General features: G+C 34.5%; 3 protein-coding genes across 5 annotated transcripts in view; all 3 read left to right on the forward strand.

Moving 5' to 3' along the window:
• Positions 1–10,770, forward strand: part of LOC133531094 (GTP cyclohydrolase 1) — a 35,561-nt gene extending 24,791 nt beyond the window's left edge. For 2 of the 3 annotated variants that reach the window (XM_061869197.1, XM_061869196.1), the window contains exons 2-7: positions 1,958–2,213; positions 5,389–5,496; positions 6,544–6,645; positions 7,291–7,456; positions 8,385–8,501; positions 9,261–10,770. In XM_061869197.1, coding sequence (XP_061725181.1) covers positions 1,958–2,213; positions 5,389–5,496; positions 6,544–6,645; positions 7,291–7,456; positions 8,385–8,501; positions 9,261–9,390 — 879 coding nt within the window. In that variant the 3' untranslated portion in view covers positions 9,391–10,770. The remainder of the gene's footprint in view (positions 1–1,957; positions 2,214–5,388; positions 5,497–6,543; positions 6,646–7,290; positions 7,457–8,384; positions 8,502–9,260) is intronic. The other variant, XM_061869198.1, reaches the window with a different exon arrangement.
• Positions 10,771–15,191: 4,421 nt separating this feature from the next.
• On the forward strand, positions 15,192–21,309 carry LOC133531190 (uncharacterized). Its single transcript, XM_061869323.1, has 3 exons — positions 15,192–15,429; positions 16,621–16,803; positions 20,229–21,309. The coding sequence occupies exon 3, from the start codon at positions 20,237–20,239 to the stop codon at positions 21,218–21,220; it is 984 nt and encodes a 327-aa protein (XP_061725307.1). The 5' UTR covers positions 15,192–15,429; positions 16,621–16,803; positions 20,229–20,236; the 3' UTR covers positions 21,221–21,309.
• A 1,966-nt stretch (positions 21,310–23,275) lies between these two features.
• On the forward strand, positions 23,276–25,531 carry LOC133530980 (uncharacterized). The gene is made up of 2 exons (XM_061869047.1): positions 23,276–23,413; positions 24,339–25,531. The coding sequence occupies exon 2, from the start codon at positions 24,347–24,349 to the stop codon at positions 25,256–25,258; it is 912 nt and encodes a 303-aa protein (XP_061725031.1). The 5' UTR covers positions 23,276–23,413; positions 24,339–24,346; the 3' UTR covers positions 25,259–25,531.
• Positions 25,532–26,793: the final 1,262 nt, after the last annotated feature.

Consider the following 26,793-nt stretch of genomic DNA (forward strand, 5'->3'; position numbering starts at 1 on the left):
AGTTATGCAATTATGTCATTCTAGAGTTATGAGTGCATACATAATATGTCATGTCACGCCAAGGAAACGTTAAAAACCGTATCAATTTAACTGAGTTGATAATAACGCAGTGTCTATCTATACGTGGCATCAAACGTACTCGATAGAACTGAAATATATAGAGAAATCTGTACATGAATTAAATTTTGATGATATATGTATTATTCTTAATAATCTTGATATAAATAGACTAGCTCACTGAGTACACATTTATAACCATAAAATAATTATAAGGTTAAATTATTTAGATTTATTTAAAAAAAACTGGATTCCTTAATAAATAAGTTAAAAGTTAAAGAAGGGTCATTTCAAGGGTAACTTTATCGCAGTATATTATATCGGATTATTTTATGGGACTTTAAATTTTGATATTTTTGAAAATATAATGATCTAGGTATACTGTTTTCTTAAGCGAGGCTTAGACTAGCAAGAACTTGCAAACAATGTACATTGCCGACTACTAAAGTAAACTGCATTCAAGGGTCATCAGACACCGCAATGTAATGAAAATTGCGTGCAAGTTCTTGCCAGCCTAAACTTTTCTTTACAACATTCGTGTTTTTAGCAACTTTTAGTGTTTAGGTATTATACTATTGTTTTTCACTGGACATCAATTAATTTTGTTTATCCTGTACAAATACGTAGATAAGCTGTTTAGCAAAATAGTGTGGATGTAAAAGTTGATTGATTAAGACATTCCTACACCTCAGGACGAAAGACATTTTATTACCTAAGGTCATTAGATACGTAAATATGTACCGTAAACCCATGTAATTATTAACCATGAACTAGTTACTCGCAAAGGCGATCGAGATACATACGAGTAATATGTTACTAACAAACATACAGAGGTCAATCTACTTTGTATAGTAATTATTGATTACCATGACGACGACCGGAAAAGATCTCTTTACATTCTTTATGTAGGTTTACCCATATTTCTATGAGATTTACCTATATGACTAAAGAAAATCAAATAAAAAATATAAAAATATAAGTCTCAACTATTCGACGTCTTGTTTTCCTTTGTCCTTTGGATCCCTTGTAGACAGGGATCGGAACCGGTTTTTTGGAAAAACTTTGAAATAAACATATATTTCGGTTTATTTTATACTCCAAATATAGGACTCGGTTGTGTTTTTAGATAACGACTTCGTATTATTAGATTGCCCAATTAGAAAGGAAATAATTAACAAAGAACGAAAAAATACCGTTTTCGTTCCCATACAAAAAATACCGGTTTCCGATCCCTGCTTGTAGAAAGCCTAATTAAAAAAAAAACTGTTATAAAAATTACATTACTTACCACCGTGATATCGTAATACAAAACTGACGAATTAAAACTTATCTTGTTTTAGTAAAGGTTTAATATATTCTCCAATATTATAGAACGTTATAAAATATAGGTACTTAAATTAACTTTAAATGTGGCAAACATTTAAAGTTAATTTAAGTACCTTCTAAGTGTAACTCCTCCATCGCTGCATCGTTTTATATATAGATGAGTAATGTAAAGAAAACAGCTTTATCGGGCGTTGTTACGCAAGATAACCCCCGGGTCAGATCTTGACAAATTGCCTTTAAATTGTTGCCAGTGGATGTTTACAGTGCAAGGTTTACACACGTATCATTAAAATACGAAAATCATTAAACCATAAAATATATGACACGTAATATTTGATAAATTCTATTTTGTTTATAGTGGTCTTTAAACAAGTGCTCTTGCAACAAAAAAAAAAAACAAGTTATGTTCAGGCTTTTAAAAAAAACACGCAAATGCAGAAACATGAAATAAATATAAAACAAATAAATGAATACGAGAACACAATATAAATATAGTAATTTTGAAGCAATCCGCAAAAGGACACTTTCATTTCTCTCACAATCAAAACAAAAAACTCACCAAAAAACTTTTTAGGTTAATGAAATGTCAAATATGAACGGTAAAGACGAACAACCCATAGTACCCCCATCGTCCCTAATCAGACGAGTCTCCTCTCGTTCGATACGAAACTCCATCTCGGAGGATAAGGAGAACGGGGAGAATGTGAAAAGTTTCGTTTCGAAATACAAGAAGACCCCAGAAGCACTAAAGAGTTTTCACATGACGGATGGAGAGAGTGAGCTTGAGGTGCCTGGGACTCCGATGACACCTAGGACATCCACAACTCCTGGTTTGTATTGAAAAGCACATTTTTTTACCAAAATTCTCTAGTCGCCCAGAGCCCTTAAGATCTTCCTTTTCATTCTCATTTGAGTCTTTGTTTAGATGAATTAAAATTGCATTTGTCTTGATCAGTTTTGATCTCTGGGCCGCTAGAGAGTATTATGCGAAATGATTATGCATATTTTATTAATTTATGTACATTAAACATTAATGGATGTATATTATTGACATATTTATCTTGCTAAAGACTCGGTTTTTTAACCATTTAATTACTTAATTAATTACTTTTATTTTACTTAGGAGTTTATCGATACATTTAAAGTCAATTTTGATACCTAATAAATCATTTTTCATTTTCATAAACACCACAGTTAACTTGTATGGAGCCACAGTGTGTAACATGGTAACATTACGTAAATTAGGTATGCACGTGCAAAGAGAATATGAAATAGAGGTCCACCTCTTCTTGAGGTGAGTTTTCTTAGCCACGTAAATTTACTGCCATATTTCGACACATGATTAAAACTTTTAGAACGTTATTTGGCTTTGATCATTATTCTTTCACTGATATATGTTAAATTTGTTAAATATCAAAATGTGGCGAATCTTAAATCCATACAATGTCAAAAATATAAAAAATACCATATTTATCGCGAAAAATACACAACGCAACTTATATTTAAGGAGCGTCTTAAGTTCATTGACAAAAAACTTGATAACAGAACCCAAAACAGAGTACAAACTCCAAAGCCAAATTATTACTTTAAATATAAGCGTCAGCACCAACATACTTAAATCCCTTCTTTAAGTAGGTATATTCATTATAAAAAACGCCAACCTTGCCAAACAAACAATGTAACACACAGCTTTTATTGCATAATACTTCAGGTATTCCGTTCCGTTAGTTTCTGGTTTGTATTGAAAAGCACATTTTTTTACCAAAATTCTCTAGTCGCCCAGAGCCCTTAAGATCTTCCTTTTCATTCTCATTTGAGTCTTTGTTTAGATGAATTAAAATTGCATTTGTCTTGATCAGTTTTGATCTCTGGGCCGCTAGAGAGTATTATGCGAAATGATTATGCATATTTTATTAATTTATGTACATTAAACATTAATGGATGTATATTATTGACATATTTATCTTGCTAAAGACTCGGTTTTTTAACCATTTAATTACTTAATTAATTACTTTTATTTTACTTAGGAGTTTATCGATACATTTAAAGTCAATTTTGATACCTAATAAATCATTTTTCATTTTCATAAACACCACAGTTAACTTGTATGGAGCCACAGTGTGTAACATGGTAACATTACGTAAATTAGGTATGCACGTGCAAAGAGAATATGAAATAGAGGTCCACCTCTTCTTGAGGTGAGTTTTCTTAGCCACGTAAATTTACTGCCATATTTCGACACATGATTAAAACTTTTAGAACGTTATTTGGCTTTGATCATTATTCTTTCACTGATATATGTTAAATTTGTTAAATATCAAAATGTGGCGAATCTTAAATCCATACAATGTCAAAAATATAAAAAATACCATATTTATCGCGAAAAATACACAACGCAACTTATATTTAAGGAGCGTCTTAAGTTCATTGACAAAAAACTTGATAACAGAACCCAAAACAGAGTACAAACTCCAAAGCCAAATTATTACTTTAAATATAAGCGTCAGCACCAACATACTTAAATCCCTTCTTTAAGTAGGTATATTCATTATAAAAAACGCCAACCTTGCCAAACAAACAATGTAACACACAGCTTTTATTGCATAATACTTCAGGTATTCCGTTCCGTTAGTTTCTGCGTATATTTAGGTCACTTATTTTACTTTGATAGTTACTTGCGTTCTGTTCAGTGGGCTTAAGTTAATTATGTCAGGTAAAGCAATTGTTTATTTAATGTCTGATAATTAGCATAGAATAATTAGTTTTTTGCATGTCAAGTGATTTAAGCTTTAAGCTCATATAACATACGTGACTTTTTTTATTAGAGTTATTTTAAATCTCGTTTTAATACGTTGACAAATGAAAATCAGAAATATATTATGTAGGTAACGAACTAACGGCGCAATGTGAACATAATAGATGTATGTAAATAACCATATAAATATAACAATTCATCGCACAAAATTAGAATAGTAGTAAAGAAAACCTCATAATAATGTGGGGAAGGCAATATCTGTAATGAAATTTGAATAGTGTGGTACGAATAATAGCCTATGAAATGCTAGATCTCTTATTACGTAAAGACTATATTGGTGTTTATAACACTTTGTTAAGTTAGGTATTCTATCTAGGTATCTTCATATTTCAAGCTATGCGAAATAATTTGTTACAATTTCAGTAAGTAATAGCAGATTGAGTATTTGCATTTGTGTAGCTACTGCTTTTATGTACTTGTAATACAAATTCAGACCATTTTTTCTGATCGACAAACAAATAGGTATGGTTGGTCAACAAGCAGATATAAATTAAACAATTTATAGAGACTAAATAACAACATAATTCTGCTTTGAAAATGAAATGCCCTTTTCTTTTTACAATTAAAGATTGAAAGGTGAAGAAATTAACAAGATGAGACTTATCGCATGCACTTAATTGTTAAGATATTTGTTACATTTTCAGTAACAGACTCTTGCACAATTACATATAGAGGGGGCTCGAAACATCGAAACCAAGGCTCGGAACTGATTTATAAAATACCGATAAATACCGGTTTATTTCGGTTTTCCTCCGAATTTTTATAAGGACGAGAATTTTTTAAGAACTTTATTGTAACCTAAAAAAACCGGTTTATTCGACGAGCGCCGAAACTGCCCGCCGGCCTGGTGGTGTGCTACGTAAACATAGGCACCAACATAGGAAGAAACCGGTTTTTATTGCTCTAAACCGGTTAATTTGACAAGAACTGTTCTAATAAAAACCGGTTTAAAAATAACGGTTTTTTGAGCAAAACTGAAATTAAAAGGTTTTGCCCCAAGTACATGATAATGGTTTCGAAATTTAACCGGTGTCCGAGCATTGGTTGAAACTAATAAATAATTATGCGCTAAAGTCAAATCACGTGTTAAAAATCTTAGTACCTACCTACACGTTACAAAAAGTTATCGTGAAAGTTCCAAGACCTTTTGTTGCCACTTTCGTTCACCAAAGTTGTTTGTATTATTCCAGGACACGAGAATTGCACGTTCCACCACGACCTGGAACTGGACCACAGGCCGCCCACCAGAGAGGCCCTGCTACCTGATATGGCCAGCTCTTACAGATTGCTGCTCACAGGTATATATACTTTATTTTACACTTCAATAAAAGAAAATAACATAGAAAGAGAAAAGTAGCGAAGTAGAGGTAAACTAAAAGCATTATAAACACTATTAATCATAACCTGTAACAAAAAAGAACTGACTTCACATCACAACATTTTTTTGGTCTTAATTCATTAGCAGTTCTACTTCACCAAATGGTGATTTCCGACCTAATATAAAATATACCTAAATTAAGCGAAGCGTTTGACATGTCTCTGAAATCACCTGTAACAACTTCAAAAAAGGAAAGAAGCAAAAAAACAATAAATAGACCTCTAATTTTTTAAGCTGTCTGAAAGGCATGCACTCGTAAGTTGCTACCGTACAAGATTAAATCAAAAGCTCATTTTTATTCAGTGTAGAATCGTTCAAGCGTATCACAATAAAGGTCAAACCTTTTTGTCTTTTACTCTACAAACATCTCAAGAATAAATACATTCTTTGACGCTTTTAAAAAGGACAAAAAAGAATAAAAGGAAGAAAATAAAAAGGCCACTTTTAGTTTCTAGATAATACTATACGAGGTGTTTACGGGGAACTCGAAAGATTTTAACCACACATTTCTGAGGTCAAAATGTCATATGGTGTTAGGTTAAGTTAGATCAGTTTTGCCAAAAAAAACTTTTATTTTTATTTTTTTAGATTTTTTTTAAAGTACTTAAAAAGTAAATGTAATTGGTAAAACTATCGTTGGTTGGATCCGTTTTCTGTAAAACCTAGTTTTTGCAGTGTTACTGTCTATAAGGATATTTGTGATATCTGTCAATAAGGATATGTAGGCTAGGCTCCATAACGGCAACATAGCTAACAAAAAGTCGTTTTTCACTAAGCAACAACAAAAACCGTTTTTTATTGGTATTATCTTTTAAACTAGGCCAATTCCAGAAAAGTTTATATGTCATTTTAGTCTTTAAATATGATCAGGAATTCACTGTTAAAACCTTTCGCCATCAGCCAAATATACTATAATTCGATTCAACTCAATTATATTGAAAATGTCTACATACTAATGTTGTTCCAGGTTTAGGAGAAGACCCGGACAGACAGGGCCTGCTGAAGACCCCTGAAAGAGCTGCCAAAGCTATGCTGTTCTTCACTAAGGGCTACGACCAGAGCCTTGAAGGTATGATATACTTCCTCTCAAGTTCCGTCAAGTGGAGTGTACGGTCCGTACAAGGATTAACATTTCGCTCATCAGCACTTTCCGTCAGTCAGCATTTATTTTACCTAATTGAGTACTAACCTGATTCAAAGATTGTAAAAAGTACACTGCTGTCAGCCACGCTAATACATATATAGGTAATTGAGGAATATTTCCTTTGTCTTTCGTCTTTCTGTTTGTCCTTTTCACGATAAATAGCAATTTATCTTTTAAAAAAACTTTGTTTTTTTTTTATTTACACATTGCTCATGTACATTTTCAAGGCGTAGGCACACGCCTAATCTTATACCTTTAAACTAGCAATTCTTGTACATATCCATATCGTGGATATCGAAAATGGCTCTAACGATTTCGATGCAATTTGCTATATGGGGGTTTTCGCATGCATTCTAGGTTAATCTTACAAGGTCCACGCCGAGTTTCTTGCTTGTCCCATATCGGGATATACTCGTCAAATTGATGGGGGATTTAAATCTTCTCGGGTCAGAGGTTAGAGCCGGTGTAGCTTTATTTGACGTTCATACTCGTAAGCGCATTGACAATGCCTACTTGAATAATAACCTATCTTTATCTTACCTTTATCTAATCGATGACCTTTATTTACAGAGGTCCTAAATGAAGCGATTTTCGACGAGGACACAGACGAGATGGTGGTGGTAAAGGACATCGAGATGTTCTCCATGTGCGAGCACCATCTGGTGCCGTTCTACGGCAAGGTCTCCATCGGGTATCTGCCGCAGGGCAAGATCCTTGGACTCAGCAAGCTGGCCAGGTATGTCAAGTTTACGATTTTTTAACTTGAATTGTAGCCCAGGTAGCCAATGCTTTGCCTCAGTGGAATTAAGCGATTATCCACGGACTCCTGGAAGCAATTATATTAAATTATTATGGTCTAGGATTTTATATACATGACGAAACTTAGATAGATTACTCTTTATTGGCACAACTCAGTAAAATGATACAAAAAAAGAAACAAAACTTAGGTAAGCTGCCTCTTTAATCGGTATCAGTTGATTATCCCCGTCAAAAAGAAATTTTAACGAGCCCTATTATTAAGTGCACTAGGAATCACTACTCTACCAAGATTTTACCATTTGCTAAAACATCCGACATCAAATTCCCGATCCTTCCATTCTAAGGGCAAATTAGCCAGAATTCTCCACAACAAAGAGATATAATAATATCTCTTACACTACTCTTAGACTGTCTTAGAGAGTATACGATTAATAAATCGTATTTGCAACAAAATCTCATATACCAATTATTTGCGAGATAAGTCGGTTAATCAGGCATTGCACTTTAGCCGATAACCTCATGCTGGCAAAAGTCGAGAATAATTAAAATCTAAACGTATTCGCAAAGAAAGGCAGTTATTAAACGGGTACCTTACCTAAGATACACTAGTTCAGTGTTCCTATTTGTCTTTTCTGTAAGTACCTAAGAGTTAACAAGATGCCCTTAATTCTGTAGTCTCGGAAGCTACCTATATCGGGACCCGTTTTAGACGATGTAAGCAAATCAACACGGGAATCAAGCTGAAGTTTCTATTTTTCAATCTGTATATGGCCCAAAGACAAAGCAAGAATTACCTTTCCAAAAAAACGTGAAAAATTCTCTGCAATCTTCGGTATCTTCAAAATATCATAACATGGTCGCCTTTAAATCAAAATTTACCAACAAATTTCCTTTCTGATTTCCAGAATAGTAGAGATCTACTCCCGCCGCCTGCAGGTGCAAGAGAGACTGACCAAACAGATCGCCATTGCTGTCACCCAGGCCGTCCGACCGGCGGGCGTCGCCGTCGTCATAGAGGGAGTGTAAGTATCGTGTACTAGTATAGTATCTTATCTTATGATTTTAGGATACACATCAGATACACTTCGACCCATAGGGATATTTTTTGTGTAGTTGCCCCCTTAGGTAAGATCCGTCAGCTACTCAAGAGCTTCTTGACCATTTCCAGAGGATGGAGCTCATGGGTAGCATTTTTGAATTCCTTTAGTTCCTTTGGTTTGGTTCCTGCTCCAAAGTCCTTCATTCTTTTTCTGGCGAGGGCGTGACATTCGCACATTAGGTGTCTCTTCCTCTTTGCCACACATTCGACAATCGGTGTTGTCGGAGTGGAACACTCCTGGCCAAAACTCCTTTGACCCCGTAATGGCCCGTAAACACCCCTGTAGTAGCAGAGTTACTCTCACAGCATTCTCACTAAGCTCCCCTTCTCTTTCTTATTCTGACCTTCGTTAGTCATACGTTTAATTCTACACGAAGTTAAGAAAATGAAATTTTTAAACATCAACAACAACCCACAACTATCCACAATTTTTTAACTAAAATATTAGTAAAATAGTGCTTTTTAACCCTTGACCACCAAATATGTCAACTGGCGCACGGGTTTACAGCCCAATATATTTGCTATTGGGCAACCCTCGTGCAATCCGACAAGGTTCACGGTGACACACCGCAGATGATAGGCGCGGCGTTCAAAGGGTTAAGCATCACTAAGGGAATATACAAAGTCACTAAGGGGAGATTTTTTACATTTCATAAAATTAATATCCAATTTTTTTCTACAGTCACATGTGCATGGTGATGCGTGGAGTCCAGAAGATCAACAGCAAGACCGTGACATCCACCATGCTGGGAGTCTTTCGCGACGACCCCAAGACCAGGGAGGAGTTCCTCAACCTCGTGCACTCCAAGTGAGAACGATGCCGTCGCCCCCGCTCGCTCGAGCCTTAAAGTCTCAAGGCTTAAGCCTTTAAGGCTCACCGAGCCTTTGAGGCTTGGGCTGGAATTTAAGGCTCAAGATATCGCTAGGCTACATTGAAACCAGACCCGCTAGGGCTCGGTCGAGCCATTACGTCTCAAGCCTTTTAGGCTTAGGCTGCAATTTAAGGCTCGAGCAAGCGCTAGGGTTAATTAAAGCCTCTGTAATAATTATTATTATTAACGCAACTTAAATTAGCAAAATAACGCTTGATTTTATAAAGATTTGTTAAAAGTCTTAAACTATTATTTTTTCATTATTTTTAGTCTTCTTAATGTCTAGTGCTTAACAAATTTTTATAAAACCAAGCTTGAGAAGTCCAATATAATGCACGAAGTGACTCCGCTTGCCAATTCTTCAATATAATGTTTAAAAATACAGAGTGGATGTTATTTTTATTAATTACTGATGCGTTGTTAATCCCAACTTAAACCTAATAACAATAAAAATATGTTAGTAAGGAAACACTCGTACAAAAACATCAATTTTTTAATGGTCTTCACTTAAAGTTTTTTAAATAGTGTTTTAGACAGTGTAAATTTATTAAACGTGATGGTAAGCTGAGTAATTTTGTGCGATATTTTGTTTCTTTTTAATTGGCTGCTTTTTTTATTAAAAAGCGTTGTTACTTTTGAATTAAATTAATTTGAATCCGGATGCAAAATTGTTATTTTCTTTTAAATACTTTATTCTTGTTGTTTTGTAATCCATTTCATATTATTTTATTCCTTTGCTTTGTTTTTTACTTTTTCTTCAATTAATGTTATTTTTCCAGTATTTAAGTAATATTGTAAACGGGATTTAATAACTGCCTTAGTTTTAGGTATATTAGTTTGCTTTGCTTGTGAGAATATATTCGTTAAGTATAAATATATTTTTGTAATTGAAATTTACTTAGGTAACCTAATACAAAAGAGCAAAAGTTTACATGACAATAAAATAGGATTTTATGAGAAATATGGTAAAATATATTGCCCAATTACCACGTTTCTCATAATTTAATTGCAGTTTAGGCATTTTTATATTAATTTAGTTATATTTTTATTGTTATAAAATTGGAAATAAGTGGACCAATCCATTTGTAATATTATTTTTTATTTAAACAAAAATCTCAAGTAAATCATGGCTGATGCTTGACATTTTTGAAAAATAAATATTCTTTTGATGTTTTATTTATAAATTTTATATTTATGCCAATGACGTTGCCTTAAAATTAAATTATGAATATAATAATTTTTGATGTTTTAAATTGTACAAATGAATGTTATTTGAAAAGTATTCTCATTTAAACAATAAAGGTTTTATTTTAAGTTGAATCCGTTCTTTTATTAAGTAGCCCTTTCACAAACGAATATACAAACTTTCTATCTGATAAATTTAATTAAAAAAACAGCACGACTGAGGCCTATTCTGATTTAACAATGTGTTACGGTTTTGATTTCATTTTGCAACGACCTTGATGATCGCTCACGTTGATTGGTGGTGCATGTGAAAGTCTTGCGTGGGATGGGCGTCAATGGTCGTATCAAAGCCAGTCCAAACTCGTAACAAATTGTTCAACGGTTAGAATCGAGCTCACTGTGTCTACACATTTTTATTTTGTACAAAATAATCTGTTCTGAAATACCTCTTTCATTTCTGGAACATGCCGATACTAAAAATATAATAAGCAATTGGTGAGATCGTAGGGGTAATGAAATAAATTAAGTAAGAAAAAAAATATGATTTGCCCGATAGCAACACATACACACAAATTAACAAACGAATAAATGGGTAAGTCCACTTAAACTATTTGTTGAGTTTTATATTATATTTTTAATCTAATACTAGTTTAAATTTTAAATTAGTTTGTATGATTTTATTTCGTTAAACAATTAATACTTGGAATATCACAAGCATTTACTAAATCAACAGTTATGGCTCTATCAGTAATAATGATAGTACCTGTATGTAACGACATCGACATTGCTATTGTCAGTCCAGTGATTGAAATAAAATCCCACGGTGTAGTTTTTTTTTTTTAATTGTTCTTATATGGTACATAAATTGTTTTTTAATTGTAATTTTATCTAAATACATAATCATCTGGCAATACTAATCTTGTCTTGACCCATCACGGAACAATGGTTATCTGGATATTTGGAAAACGTCCGCGAGCTGAAGCCAAGATATAGAGGCCCTTTTAACTCTTTAATGAAATATAAGGGGAACACCGAGCAGATGCTGCCCTTGCCCGTATCATGGGACGCACGTAAAAGCAGCACCCGCCAGGGTATAAGGACTATTGTGAGTTGGTGGAATCTAATATGTACTAGGCTATTGGATGAAAGCGATGGACTAAATACTGGGCTATGGGATATAAAACCGGACGACTGTCAAATAAAATGGTATACTATTTTATTTCCGGCAGACGAGAACTCGCCGCCACATAAAGCGACATCTCGAATTGCTCAGGAGCAACACCGGTGGTTTATTCCTGTCATTATTACTGGTAGTAGGTTCTTAATAATGGTAGTGGTAAAGTATATGGCCCGCATTAAATTCTAATCGTATAAATTTATTGTTTTTTTATTTTCAGATCAAGCGATGGTGTTTTAGTCGGCCTACCTGGTTTTAAACCTAGAGAACCTAAAAGTCGATCTCACCTTTAATGAAGAAAAATCGTGGAACATGAAATGATTAAGTCATCATAAGTACTATACAAATATTGAGATATAAATATTGAAAATAAAAATGCACAAAGATTAGTTAATGCCTGTGTTACTTAATGATTGTTTTTTTTTTTTTTTCATTACGCTCAAGAACATATTTGGTCTCGGCAAACATACCCTGTATTTTAGAACCCCCTGGTTTAAGCCGTACATATGGCAAGAGGCCGGACGGTCCATTAGTCCCGTGGGCAAAAGGCCGGAGCCTGCTGGGGGATGCCACATGTGTGTGTACTTTTGCTCCCACTCATGTCAGCCACACAAGTAAGAAGGCAGGTGCAGCGGCTGAGGCCGTTGCTAAGTTTAAACACGGCAAAAACGCCAACCTTGGACCAGTGTATGACTTTATTCCGGTCGCTGTCGAAACGGCTGGGCCATGTTGCGCCGAGGCCAAGAAGCTTGTCAGGGAGATTGGACGCCGGTTGAGGAACGGAGGCTGCGACCCCCGGGCTAGATCTTATCTGGTCCAATAAAAAAAAAAACTTAGCCATTCAACGTGGCAACGCAGCCGGCATATTTGGAACGTTTGGGCCAGGTTGGGAACAGTTCGGGGCATAAAAGTTAATTTTTGACGGGGCTAGTTTGTGGGGTATTAACAATTAAGTTTTTAGTTAGCTTTATTTTAATCTACTGTTTCTGTGATTCTGTCAAAAAAGAACATAATTATAGTAATTCGAGAGAATAAGTGATCAAGGCCTCTAACCCCGAAATCACTAAAATAAAATGTCATTAGTCACATCGATACCCACCTACCTGACCAGCCGACATGTACGTGTAAAATCACTTTATGTCGTGATTTCGGAATCCATTGTATACTTAGTGAAATGTGTTTAGTAAATAGACTTACTTATTCCCATCGCATAATATGACAATATGGTTAAAAGTTGAAAAAACCCGCATATGGTTTGGTTGAGCAAAAACCAATTTTCCTTTGAATGACACAAATAGCTAACAACAACTATTATTTATCTATAACGAGAGTCACAATAGTAATTAAGAATTTTAATGAACACATAAACAGCAAAGTATTTCTGAGAAATGTTTATTTTTGTACAATTTAACATATTAATTAAGTACTTATGTCATATAAAGAAAGTAATATTAAATAATTTAAATACATTCCGATATTTACCGTAAAACCATCCAATTATATAATATGGATCAAACACATTTTAGAAAAGTTTACTTCTGTGGACAATACTTACTGGTTACTGATACATAGATACTAATCCCGTTTTTCTTATTTTACTACTGAAAAAATGTATCCCAACTGTAAAGATGCCGCGTAAAAATGTATCCCTACTTTAAAGATGCCGCGTAAAAATGTATCCCTACAGTAAAGATGCCGTGTAAAAATTAGCTTTATGTTCCCTTAAATTTGCGATGTCTAGGTACAAGAAAGATGATTGCTAAAAAATGTATGACCCTTAAGGTTAGGTTGGATAAGATGAACTAAGGGGCAAGGGGAACACTTGCAGGGAAAATAAACAGTAAGAGATACTTAAATATATTAAAAATCAGTAAAATGATAATATCAAAAATAAACCGAATTCATAAATCACATCGACTTGAAAATACCTACGTAGAAGGACTTTCCTCATACGGTTTCTTTTACCCCGAGCAAAATAAAGTATATTTCTCTTATCCCACCTTACCTTAGTCCAAAGGCTCCAAGTCTATTTAGGTATATCTTCTAGGGATGACCCTCATTTGAAATTTGTAGTTTTAATTGACAATATTTCCATAAATGTAAGAAAAACTGACAAAACCAAATATAACAGTGGCATTGATAAGGTTAAATGGGTACTTGTAAGGTAATTTTTATACTGTTGCTTTTACCCGGACCAAAACAAACTGTATCTCACCCCAACTGACCTTGGTGCGTAGGCAAGATATCAATCTTCAAAGCTCTGTAGCGAACGAAAAGCAACTGTCTCTTTCGTGTACTAATATCGAAGAGTGATAGATACTACGCTACGCTGCGGAGCATGAACGATTGGCATCTTATCTACGCACCCTTACCTAAATATGTAAGTATTCAACCACTAGTCCACTACGGTATAGTTGAAGTACTGTAACCTTGCCACAAATTCGACACTATCTCGTATGTATATATTAGATACGTATATCAGAGGGCCTACCGCGAACCTCGTTCTTCGTGTTGTCTCTCTGTCACACTTACGTACGAATTTACAAGTGCGACAAAGAGAAAACATGTCAAACGTGGTTCGCGGTAGGCCCTCAGATACGAGTTTGAGTAAGTATAGCGACGATATTCGGTAACGTTTGCGTAACTTACTTTCTGTACATCTCACTCGCACTAATATGCCAGTACGAGCAAGATGCATGCAATCTTTCTGTGCACAGAAAATAAATTACGCACTAGCGAATATGTCAGTGTCAGATCAGTGTCAAACTTGTAGTAAGGCCACTGGACTATAAGGAGCGTGCATGAACTGTAGGAGGCAGCACAGGAGCCGTCAGATTTTTGGCGCGAGGCGTAAATGTGATGTTTATTGTTCCGATGTAGCCCACAAGATGGCAGAACCTACTATGCACAAGAAAACACTTGACGTGTAAATGTACATGTTTATGGTTCCGATTCAGGCCACAAGATGGCAGACCCTCCAACGCGCACGGTCCCTATAATTGGATCGTTTCACGGTACTTTAAATGTCAAATAAACTAATTTGAACTTACTGGTTTGTTTGGTATTAACCTGTTCTAAATCTTACGAGTTTCGTTTATTTGATAAATGCTAATCAGTACCTCATTAGCTAAATGCAGACCAAAAATATTTTGGTAATATTAATAGTGTTAATATAACCAAAACAATTAATTAGTCTCATATATTAATGAAGACATTAACTGTAACAAGAAAAATATGCGATTCCAGTTTAAAATCCGACATAGCAGATCAACCTCGTTTCTCATATAAATACAGTATCGTTAACTACCTCATAACTTTATAATTCTACTGAGCGTTATCAAATTGAGCATAATACAACGCATCATAGTTCGTAAAACTACGGATTGACAAAGAAATTATCGGTAGGTAGACGTGGTCTCAACATAGACGAAGACCACGGAAAGCGTGGATTTACCTTGACGCGGGTTCTACGTACGCGTACGATGGAAATGCTGTTAAACTATTTTGGAGTAGGAAAACTACGGAAGTTGACAATAGAAATTAAGATCCGGATTTCACTGATAGAGATTACGATGAAGGTTACTTACAGTGCAGGAAAAAAGTCCAAGACAGGAAAGGTGAGTTATTTTTTTTGCAAAAGTCCCAATACCACTTAAGGTGCAGTAAGTTCGTGTTCTCTCACTCTCACTGAGCGTGGGTGAGCGAGATGAAAGTGCGTGCCGTTTTTTACGTTCAAATAAATAGAAAAGTAATCGATACGTTCCCTACGATCGTGATTTTTATCGAGAGAAAGTCAAAAACTCAGGATATTCGGATCAATACAAGCCCTTGCGAAATGCCAGAAAATTGCCAATTAAATTGATGACAGCCGTGTTGTGATTCGAAAAAGCGCTACGACTTTTTTTTAATCCGTTTTCAGAACCTACTGCACCTTAATGTTCCTTTTTCGTTCGTTTCGTATCAATTGGATTTAAATCCTGTGCGTATTGTGGTGGTCAAAAACGTGGGTTCGAACCTCGGCTATGCCCTGTATAGAGAAAAAAAAAATATATGACTAAAAATTCGGTCAGTAACCCTAACTTACACATACAAGAAATTAAACTATTTCCCATATAAATAGGAACTTATATTTCTTTAAATTAAATGCTTATCTGGTTTCTGCTGGTTTTATTCCTATGCCTTATCAGAAATCGTAACAGAGCACGAGCAGGCATGTCATTATGTTGCCAAAACAATATTAGCAAAACATGTTTATATTTTTCATAGGCCTTTGTTGCCTTAAAAAACCAGCCAAGTGCGAGTCGGACTCGCGCAAAGGGTTCCGTACCTTTATATAAATATAAAAACGACAAAAAACACGTTTGTTGTATGGGAGCCCCCTTTAATATTTATATTAATCAAGTTTTTAGTATGTGTTATTATAGCGGCCACAGAAATACATCATCTGTCAAAATTTCGACTGTCTAACTATCACGGTTTATGACTTACAGCCTAGTGACAGACAGACAGATAGACGGACGGACAGCGGAGTCATAGTAATAGGGTCCCGTTTTACCCTTTGGGTATGGAATCCTGAAAAAAATAATGTACTTATTTCATTTCATTTCATTATATTATATCATATTATTATATTATTTCATTATTTTAAATTATTGTATTATTTTATTTCATTTTTTTGTGTTTTATTTTTTCTTTTTATTGGTAATATTATCTTATAATAAGAATTTTTAAAGTAAAATATAATTACATAGGTACTAAAGAAGTTACAGTATTACTAAGAAGTTTATAAAAGGGTTTTTATTTTACAGATGCCAAGGCTTATATAAACTCGTGATAATGAAATGTTTTAGTTACATAACCATAAATAGGTACCTATTCTCAATTGTCCGATTAAAAACATCGCTTAAGATAAAAGGTTAAAATGTCACGTGAACATGTTAGGTGGTCACTGCAAGAATCAATTGTTCATTGTATCGTGCTGGGCTGAACGGGTAAGTTGCCTAATTCCTTTTTTAAATTTTAATAAAAAAATATAAGAATAAAATAATGTATTGAATGGGTTCCAACAGGCGTTCTACATTACATTAATGTTTTCAAAACGGCCCGGCCACTTTTTGTTGAATCTGTATCCCTAGACGCAAAACCGTATCGAAAGACCCGAGAGATTTTAACGGAAACACGAATGAATAAATCTATAATAGTTATTTGTACAACAAGAGAGCAAAGTTTGATAATTCTTCGAGTGCTTATTTTGAGTAAGATTCTATAATATCTGATTTAGAATCTTGAGCGTAGTAAGGGACTCAAAAGCGCACTAGATGTAAATAACTTTGATCTCTAATATCTAAAATAATAGAAAAAGAAGTAACAAAAACATCGTTCGAAAAATTTATCATTAAAATAACAAGCACACTAAAAAAATCAAAATACATGAACAGAACATACTTATACATATATTCAGTAAATATTTTATATACTTATATATACCACACGATAATAGTAATCAATATTCATTAAAATAATAAATATAAACAAAGTAAACAGAGTTGTAGGCCGCCCGTACTGTAAGCGAGGACATATAACTTTAAAAATAGACGAATAACAAATAAAAAAAACTTTTATCTCGTGTTGTACACAAAACTTTTCACATCAGCAGTGAGAACATATTTGGAAGGTAAAAATAAATACAACTTGAAATTTTTTAATCCTTCTTCATCACTATTTCACTCATGTTTTCTTTAAGGGATTCTAATAATTAGTGTAATTAACGCAATAAAACATAATGAAAGAATATATAATTATTGAACATCAATTGACAGTTCAATCGACAGCTTTCTTTTATAAAAAAAATTTTTGTAAGTTACGGTCCGAATTGTGGATACTACTATTTGTCAAGTATAAGTAGAGATCGTTAAAAGTAGATTTATTAATTTTGCGTAATAATATTTGTATTTTTTTAAGTTCATTGTTTGAATTGTACAATAAAATATGGTGTTTTTTGTCAAATATTCCCTTTTTTATTAACTAATTACGTTTGAACTTTTTTGTCTCTTTCTTTTTGGTAATGACGAATAGAATCCAAATATTTCGAACTTGTATTCCCCCTCCCCCTCGCTCATAGAAATGACATTCGAATATAAAGGTCCCTTGAATGTCATGAGCAAAATACCATTTTCCTCACTGTTTTTAAGTAACAAATTACCTGAAAATTTGTTATGTTAAATTATAAAATTAATATCGCAGTTTTCCCTGCATAAATATTAAAAGCAACTATAATACTATACTATACTTATATTACTGTAAGGTCCTAATGTCTGCAATAATTTCTTCTGTTTCTATTTCTACACTTGATATTTTAATTTAATTTGTATATTTTTTTACGTCACTAAAACATTAACATTATTTTTTTACTCAAGGCTGACGCTCAATCTGTTTTTAAGTATAATTCTCCTTCATCTTTACATTGAAAAGCAAAAAAATACGTGTCTTGTATATTTTTTTCTATGTCCATCCAATGCTATAAAAGGCATGATGAAAGAAAATATAAAAACATCGCCAGATGAGAACTATATCCACACAGCATTGAAATAAATAAAAATATATTGTTTTTAATTACAGATAAATATACCTACAGTCTTTTTTTAGGGTTCCGTAGCCAAATGGCATAAAACGGAACCCTTATAGTTTCGCCATGTCCGTCTGTCTGTCTGTCTGTCTGTCTGTCTGTCTGTCTGTCTGTCTGTCTGTCCGAGGCTTTGCTCCGTGGTCGTTAGTGCTAGAAAGCTGAAATTTGGCATAGATATATAAATCAATAAAGCCGACAAAGTCGTACAATAAAATCTAAAAATTTTTTTTTTTTTAGGGTACCTCCCCTACACGTAAAGTGGGGGTGAATTTTTTTTTTTCGTTTCAACCCTAGAGTGTGGGATATCGTTAGAAAGGTCTTTCAAAACTAATAGGGGTTTTCAAGAAACATTTTTTGATAAAGTGAATATATTCGGAGATAATCGCTCCGAAAGAAAAAAAAAATGTGTCCCCCCCCCTCTAACTTTTGAACCATAGGTCCAAAAAATATGAAAAAAATCGTGAAAGTAGAACTTAAGAAATACATTAAATGAAAACTATAGCGGACATGATCAGTTTAGCTGTTTTTGAGTTATCGCAAAAAGTTTTCCCTTCATAGTAAAAAGACTTACTTTAATTAGGTACTGATTATGCAAATTTGCCTATTTGTTTAACTCGGGTGAAAGGTACCATTTACTACACTTTAAGCTCCAGTTTAGCTTATTGTGACGAAAGAGTAACTACGGAACCCTACACTGAGCGTGGCCCGACATGCTCTTGGCCGGTTTTTTATACTTAAGCATTGAAAATTATCAGCTTAGAACGCTAAACCGTTTGAAAGAGGCACGTGTTCATAAAGTATTAACATTTTCACGTCTATTCCGAAGTTTTTGGGAGCAATACTCAAAAATTCAATTTCTTGAAGGGTTATAGGTACTAGTAAATATATCAATAATAATTTATATTATTTGTCCATTATTTAAGATAAGAATAATAATAAGAATAGTTTATTTTCTAATAAGTGTTACAGACCATTACAGACATAGTTGCCAGGGGCCCCCGCACTAGGTTGCACCTGTATCGCGGGGAACCAGTTACCCCTGTATAGCTGAATTACGTTAAGTACTCACATAATAAATTTAAAACTTAACGTTTAATACTTAAAACTCAAATTAAGAACTAGGTAAAATTACAATTAAGTGACACTTTGTAAAATAGCTTCTGTCTCTGTGTAATTTAGCGATTGAAGTAATTTAAATGTAGTATTTTTAACCTCATTTACACAGCTGCCTCTTAAATCACAATGCTTAAGAATAGCGTTGTAGGTTGCCGCCTTTATGTAGTCCCCGAAACGTTTAGCAAAAGCGGATGGTACTTTTGGTACCGGTAAATTAAATATACGCTTTTACGGATTGTAACAAGTCATGTATTTGGACGAAATATGCGTAAGCATAACTGTTTTATGCAGAAACAGTTGACGAACAGTTAGAACTCTTTCGAGTTCCAGCATCGTCGTCTTAGGTGCTAATCAGTGATTGGCATAGCGCAGTATATACAATTTGTATCAAGCTGTTGATACAAGCCAATTTGCGAAGCTTTTTGAAAATGAAAATGGATTTCCTAATTTTATCAACGAGATGAATATGATGTTTAAAATCTAGTTTTTCATCTACTAATAAGCCTAGGTACTTAATAACATCTGTACGCTGGATATGATCGCAGTTACAATGGTTAGTGGAAGAATCATTATTTGGGAGATAAGCATACCATGTGATCATGTGAGGCTAATTTTCCACACTAATATGTTATAAAATAACTTCCGAAAGACTAATACGTAGTCGTTTATTTGCAGGATACAAAATGAGGATCCTTCCATTCATCTGTCTCCTAGTCGGGTGCTGCTTCGCCGCCCCCAGCGACTCCAAAGAGTCCAAGGCCCCTGACACCCTCATCATCAACAACTTCCTCAAAGAAGAATATGTCATCTACACTTCCAAGCATGATATTGTCAAAATTTTCGCTCCCCTGAACCAGTTTCCCAAACACGACTTTTGGTCAGAATGGACTACTGTTCATGGCGACAGCAGCAGCAGTGAAGAGGCACCCGCGCACCCACGTCAACTCTTCATTGTTGAAGCTGATATCAGCAACGGAAAACAAACAGAGCAAGGACTGTATGTGTACAACAATGGCACAGTTACTAAACTGCTCGACAACGGCAGAGATGCCGTCGCTAACAACGAAAACGTAATTTACTTCGGGGCTAGTGATGGTATTTATAAGTACAATGAAGCTGCTAACAAGGCTGAAAAACATGGCTCCGTCACTGATAACATTGTACAATTAGCGTTCTATAATTTTACAGATTCCATTTACTATGTAACTTCAAATCATGAAGTGTTTAAGCTTAACGCTGAAGCTACTTCTAGCGAAAAAGTATCTCAACTCAAAGATGTGCAATCTTTAGTTTTTGGTTTCGATAGAAAAGCATATTACTACGATTCTAAAAAGGATGTCTACGTCTATGATCATGAAAACAACGTCGCACCTAGGAAAATTGAAGGTTTGCCGGCTAAGATTGATAGCATCGCGCTATTTTCTCCGTTATTGGGTATGGAAGAAGGCGCGAATTTGCTTCTAAATAATGTTGTGTACTTGATCAAACCTGACGCCACCGCTAGCATTACTAAATCCAGAGTGGAAGGACAACCAACTGCCTACGAACCTAAACCAACCTGTCATCAATTTTACGCTCAAAACAAGAAACTATATGAAATAGACGTCATGGGTCTTTTGATGCAAATGGGGGCTCCCGGAGTTTTCTCTGAGAATCATAACCATTAATATTGAACAATACATGTTTTTGTGAATTAAAGATTGTCTACAGGTGTAACAGTAAACTGTATTTCGTTAGTAAATCTGTAATTATTTTATTATTTACTTTTATTACACTAAATGCCACCCAACAAAACTGTAGAATCAGGTTGACTATGGGATCGACAGTCCTTTGTTAAATCATTTATTAGTTATTAATCAACTTGAATCCCATAATTACTTTCATACCTAATTATGGCTTCAAAAAAACTGTTAAACAGTTATGGGATGTGCTTGATAAGGATTATATCAGTACAAGGTACTTTTAAATACATATATATTGGACATTCTTACACAAATTGACTAAGCCACCCAGTAGGCCCAAGAAGGCTTGTGTTGTGGGTACTCAGACAATGATAAATATAATACATATAAATACTTAAATACATAGAAAACACCCATGACTCAGGAACAAATATCTGTGCTCATCACACGAATAAATACAGATAAGCACAGTCGTAAAACTGGTGCATGTAACTTGAGCATGTTGTTCATATTCGCGCATATATTTTGTAAATATATATAAGTCGGTGGCAAACAAGCGTACGGTCCATCTGATGGCAAGCGATCACCGTAGCCTATGGACGCCTACAACTCCAGAGATGTTACATGCACGTTGCCGACCCTAACACATTGCACCCTCGTTGAGCTCTCAACCTTATTCACGGGCAGGCAGACAACTGTACACCCACTATGATGAGTAGTGTTATTTGTTGCGGCATATAGCCCGCGCCTCAAGTTGTGCATTACCTGCAACATGTACAAGAACCATTTTTAGTATGTGCCGGGGTCCGAACACTTCGAACCCACCGATTTGGAAGCAGCTAAGCTTATTGCTCAGCTACAGGTGATTGATAAATAGCTAAAATCATAAATTTTATTATATCAGGTATAAAAGTAAGTAACACCAATGGTTTCTGAAAAAGAAAAAAAAGAAGAAAAAAAAAGAATGAGAAGGCAAGTAAGTAAATAAATATTCTTTATTGTGCACCATACAGTTAAAAAACGTTAGGAAGCGATCTCTTCCAGACAACCTTTGGAGGAGGAAACTATGAACTTAGGCTTGAGATACACTTGTAAGTTTTACTTACGTAAGTAAGGACAAAGCTATTTGTTAGAATGAGATAATGATATTCATCTCTCACTCTATAGTATAGCTGTGTCCCTATACTTACGTAAGTAAAACTTACAAGTGTACCGGCCGCCTTACAACATTGAACGGGTGAGGTTTCAGACATAGGTAAAATTTTTTTTTTTCAAAATGTAGATAAGTTTATCATACCTATCTGGGGGCACGGCCGTGGCCCCGCCAAGACGAGATTTCGGGCCCGAGCAAGAATATTATTCCGTTTCACCAAATAACAAAATGTATGTGTCACAGTTACATGAAATAAATGTTTTCAATTCAATTTTTAATTCAAATATCAGCACATCGTTTACAATATTGGAAATGTAAACAAATGGTTCATATGCAAAAATATCAAATATTGAAAATTTTGGCACGTAGAGACAATTTTTTTTTTACATTTGAAATATTGTTAACGATGTGCTGATATTCTGTGAAATGGAAAACGATTATCAGGCCTGAAATCGGGACTGATTTTGGGCCCGATATCGGGAAGTACATCAAGTACAAGCGCTGGAGTTGCGCTTAAAATGGATTTTCATGCGCTTTTCACCTGTCCTATCGATAGACGGATTCTCAAAGTAGTACATCTCATAGTTTCTGACATCTCCATACTGACTGTTTTGGATTGATGTATAGCCGATTCTCGAGGAAGGTTTAGGTATATAATTTGTTCTATTACCCGTGCAAAGCCTGGCCGCGTAGCCAACGTTACAATCGTACACGCTCTGTAGCGTATCATAGCTATCTCTCTCTATCACTCTTCCATATTAGTGCGACTGTGAAAGTTGCGTTTCGTTCGCCACGGAGCGTGAACGATATGCACGTTGGCTACGCGGCCTGGGCCGGTCGCTAGTACAATACAAGAGGTAGGTACTTTACTTTTTGCCTACAAGTGCCAAGGATTAGGCATGTTTTTTTTAAGATTACGTGAGGTCAAATGGCACTAAAGGCAGTCATAATATGTGCACTGATATTTACAGAAATCAGCCAATTCATTTTATAATCTTACAAACAACTGTACACTACACGCACCGGTGAGTCTAGATTTTGCGCAACAATATTATAAGTACCTTATGTAGACAGTCTCTGAGAATTACTTATATAAGTTGTTTGAATTAAAAAAAATTAGTTGTAGCATTAAATGTATACTTATTTAATTTAATAATAAATTTAAATAAAGTGTAAGTAGATCAAATCGTACGACTGATTAAAATAAGTTATTGTTGAAGAAGTTTAGTATGATGGGCATAGTAGTCGCCATTGCAGCTGATAAAATACGCCGTTTCGTGGACCAACGATTTCCTTTGGCAGGATTGGTCTTTAAGATCCAATGATGGATACAAGAAGTGGAGCCATCAAGAATTTTGATGTAATTTTTTTATTGGCTCTCAACTTTATCTTGACATCTACAATTCAAATACAAATGGGGGTGCCGAATTCATTTATGTGGCCGATGGTGGTGTGGTACTATTCCGGAGTAAAAATATATTAAAAAAAAATACGCCTTATTAAATTATTTAATTTAATTATATTTTAATTTTACTAAGTATTTATTTTTAAATTTTACTGTTAACATTTGCTCTAGGTCAATTTCTACTTTTTTTAACGTTCTCCCAGCCTAGTCGGTAGTAAGTGACTCTCTATATGAGGCTGTATCCCGGGTTCGAATCACGATTAGGGCATTTATTTCTGTGTTTGTCACGAATATTTGTTCTTGAGTAACGGATCTATGTATTTAAGTATCTATTTATGAATGTAAATCGTCGGCTACTACCCATAGTACAAGTTTTGCTTAGTTTTGGGCTAGATTGATATGTGTAAGTAAGATTGTCCCCAAATATTTATTTGTTATAATGTCCACAATGTTTTATTAAAAAGTACCTAATTATTGTACTGTATTTACTCTTAAATTACGCAACACTTCTTTGGTTCGAAATCAACTTTTGACTTCTATTTCAGGCTACCAAATGAAGATCCTACCATTTATATCCTGCCTCCTTCTAGCGTGCTTTGCAGCAGCTAGTGAAATTGGAACCGTCATCGTCACAGAAAACTTCTTCAAAGAGGAATACGTCACCTACACCAGCGAACACGACATCGTCAAAATATACATTCCCTTCAACAAGTTCAACTTCCAAAATGATGGGCCAAATATAATATTCTTTGTAGAAGCCGATATTAATAACAATGAACAAAAATATAAAGGATTATACGTTTTCAAAGATGGTAAAGCCACTAAAGTACTAGACAATGGCAGAGACGCCGTAGCTACTAGTGAAAATGTAATTTATTTCGGAGCTAATGATGGCATTTACAAATATAATGAAGCTGATAAAAGTGCTGCAAAACATGGCACTGTTACTGACAATATTATTCAATTAGCGCATAGCAATGTGACAAATACTGTTTACTATTTAACTGCAAACCATGAAGTGTTCAAGCTTAATAATGAAGCAACTAATAGTGTTAAAGTAGCACTCGTCAAAGATGTCCAAGCTTTAGTATTCGGTTATGAAGGAAACATGTATTACCTTGATTCTAATAAGAATGTGTATGTATTTAATGATGCAGATAACACTGAACCTAAGAAAGTAGTAGGTTTACCGTCTCAAATTGATAAACTCACGCTAATTGCACCCCTAAACGGCATGGAAAAAGGTTCGGTTTTGCTTGTAGATAAGACAATATACGTTGTCAAGCCAGATGCTACAATTACTAGAGAACTCAGACCAAAAACTAAAGTCAGCCTGGAAGTAGAACTGACTGCCTTCGGACCGCAACCAACTATGATCCAATTTTACGCTAAAGACAAGAAACTGTATGAATTTAATCTCTTCGTTATTATGAAACAGCACAAAGAATATTTCGAAGGCTTTTAGCAACTTTCAGTAATTCTGTACTACTTAATATTGCTAAAGTTTGTAGGAATTTGTTAACATCTTAAATTTCTAATAATCGCCGTTTATGCAAAGTCATATCATATTTAAAGTGACATCAATAAGATTAAATTCCATCAGATATTCACAATTTTTGTACAAGCAAAGCGTTTGGACGCAAAAAGATACATAGAAGAGACGCTAATAAAATAATAAAAATATCAGAGTTACTTGCAGTGCCCACTCGATTTACATTTTAATAAATTATTCAAAATTTTTAGTTGTTTCATTGTAATACCTATGCCTAAAAAATATTATGCTTAAAGATGGAGTTCTATTATCAATTTAAGGTGTATAATTTATAGAGCTTTGGTTTGGATAAGTTCCATTAGAACGTCGCAATCTTTTAATGAATGGGTTGTCGAAAGACTCATCGTTATGGTGCGGATGAAATATACTACTATTTTTTGTATTGATTTAAAATCCTTTAGCTGGCCTGTTTTTCTCTGATGACTCTAACATCGCCTGAATCCTTACATAGCAAAAAAAACTAGAGTAGAGAACCCTCGTTGCTCACATAATTGTATACTTTTAATGCGACACATTGTTAAAATTATTAGCATGTTTGCATTAAAGATAAAGGAAAATATTTTGAAAATAATACCTTCCATTTTTGTTCAATGATTGTAGTTTTAATTTTTAATGGCTTTTTGTAAAAGACGTGTAAGAAAGAAAAATATTCATAAATATAAATATTAAAAAGATTAATATTTGTGTACTTAAATTCATTATAAACGATATAACTTATTAACATTATTTAATTTAATAAGTAGGAAATTATCGGGGTAACCGAAATTTGGTATGCAGATGGAGACAGTCTTAGAACCTAGAAAAAAATTGGATAATTTTTAGCAATAGGCACCATCGTCGTCATCTCACGCAGACAAAGTCGCGGACAGAAGCTAGTCTGTATATAAATGTCAGGCATTTTTGATCCATGGTACAGTCAAAAGATTTAATTTGTGACTCATTTCGTACCTTATCACAGTGACAATAGTATGAGGTCTCTAGCGACTTTCATGTTGTTTGTCACTGTGACGAGGTCGAAATGACCGATGATGGATGGTGGATGATGTTCGTGGTACGAAATGGGTCACAAATTAAATATTTGGACTGTGCCTACTCAAGTGGTTGAATTGACGGGTCTATAAGTGTTGGCTTCTGCTTTCCACCCATGTTACATATTTGGGAAAAGTAAAAGTAGTGGCCCTGTGAGCCGTAGACCTCACGATAGGCTTAAGTGCCATGACTCTACTAGTGCTTACGTCCATTAAGCCACTTCCACAATTTTGAATTTATTTTAATAATAAATAAATAGGTCAAAAAACACTAGAAAACACGCTTTTATAAATTCACGTAAAAACATAGGTTTGTTACAACCTTGAAACCTGATCATGTTCAAAGTCCATTACGTGACCTTTCTCACAAGTGCAAACACGACTATGATACGATATTTCATCATGGAATGCCAGTGCCTA

The sequence above is a fragment of the Cydia pomonella genome, chromosome 24, assembly GCF_033807575.1.
Source record: "Cydia pomonella isolate Wapato2018A chromosome 24, ilCydPomo1, whole genome shotgun sequence".
In the NCBI taxonomy this organism is placed as follows: domain Eukaryota; kingdom Metazoa; phylum Arthropoda; class Insecta; order Lepidoptera; family Tortricidae; genus Cydia; species Cydia pomonella.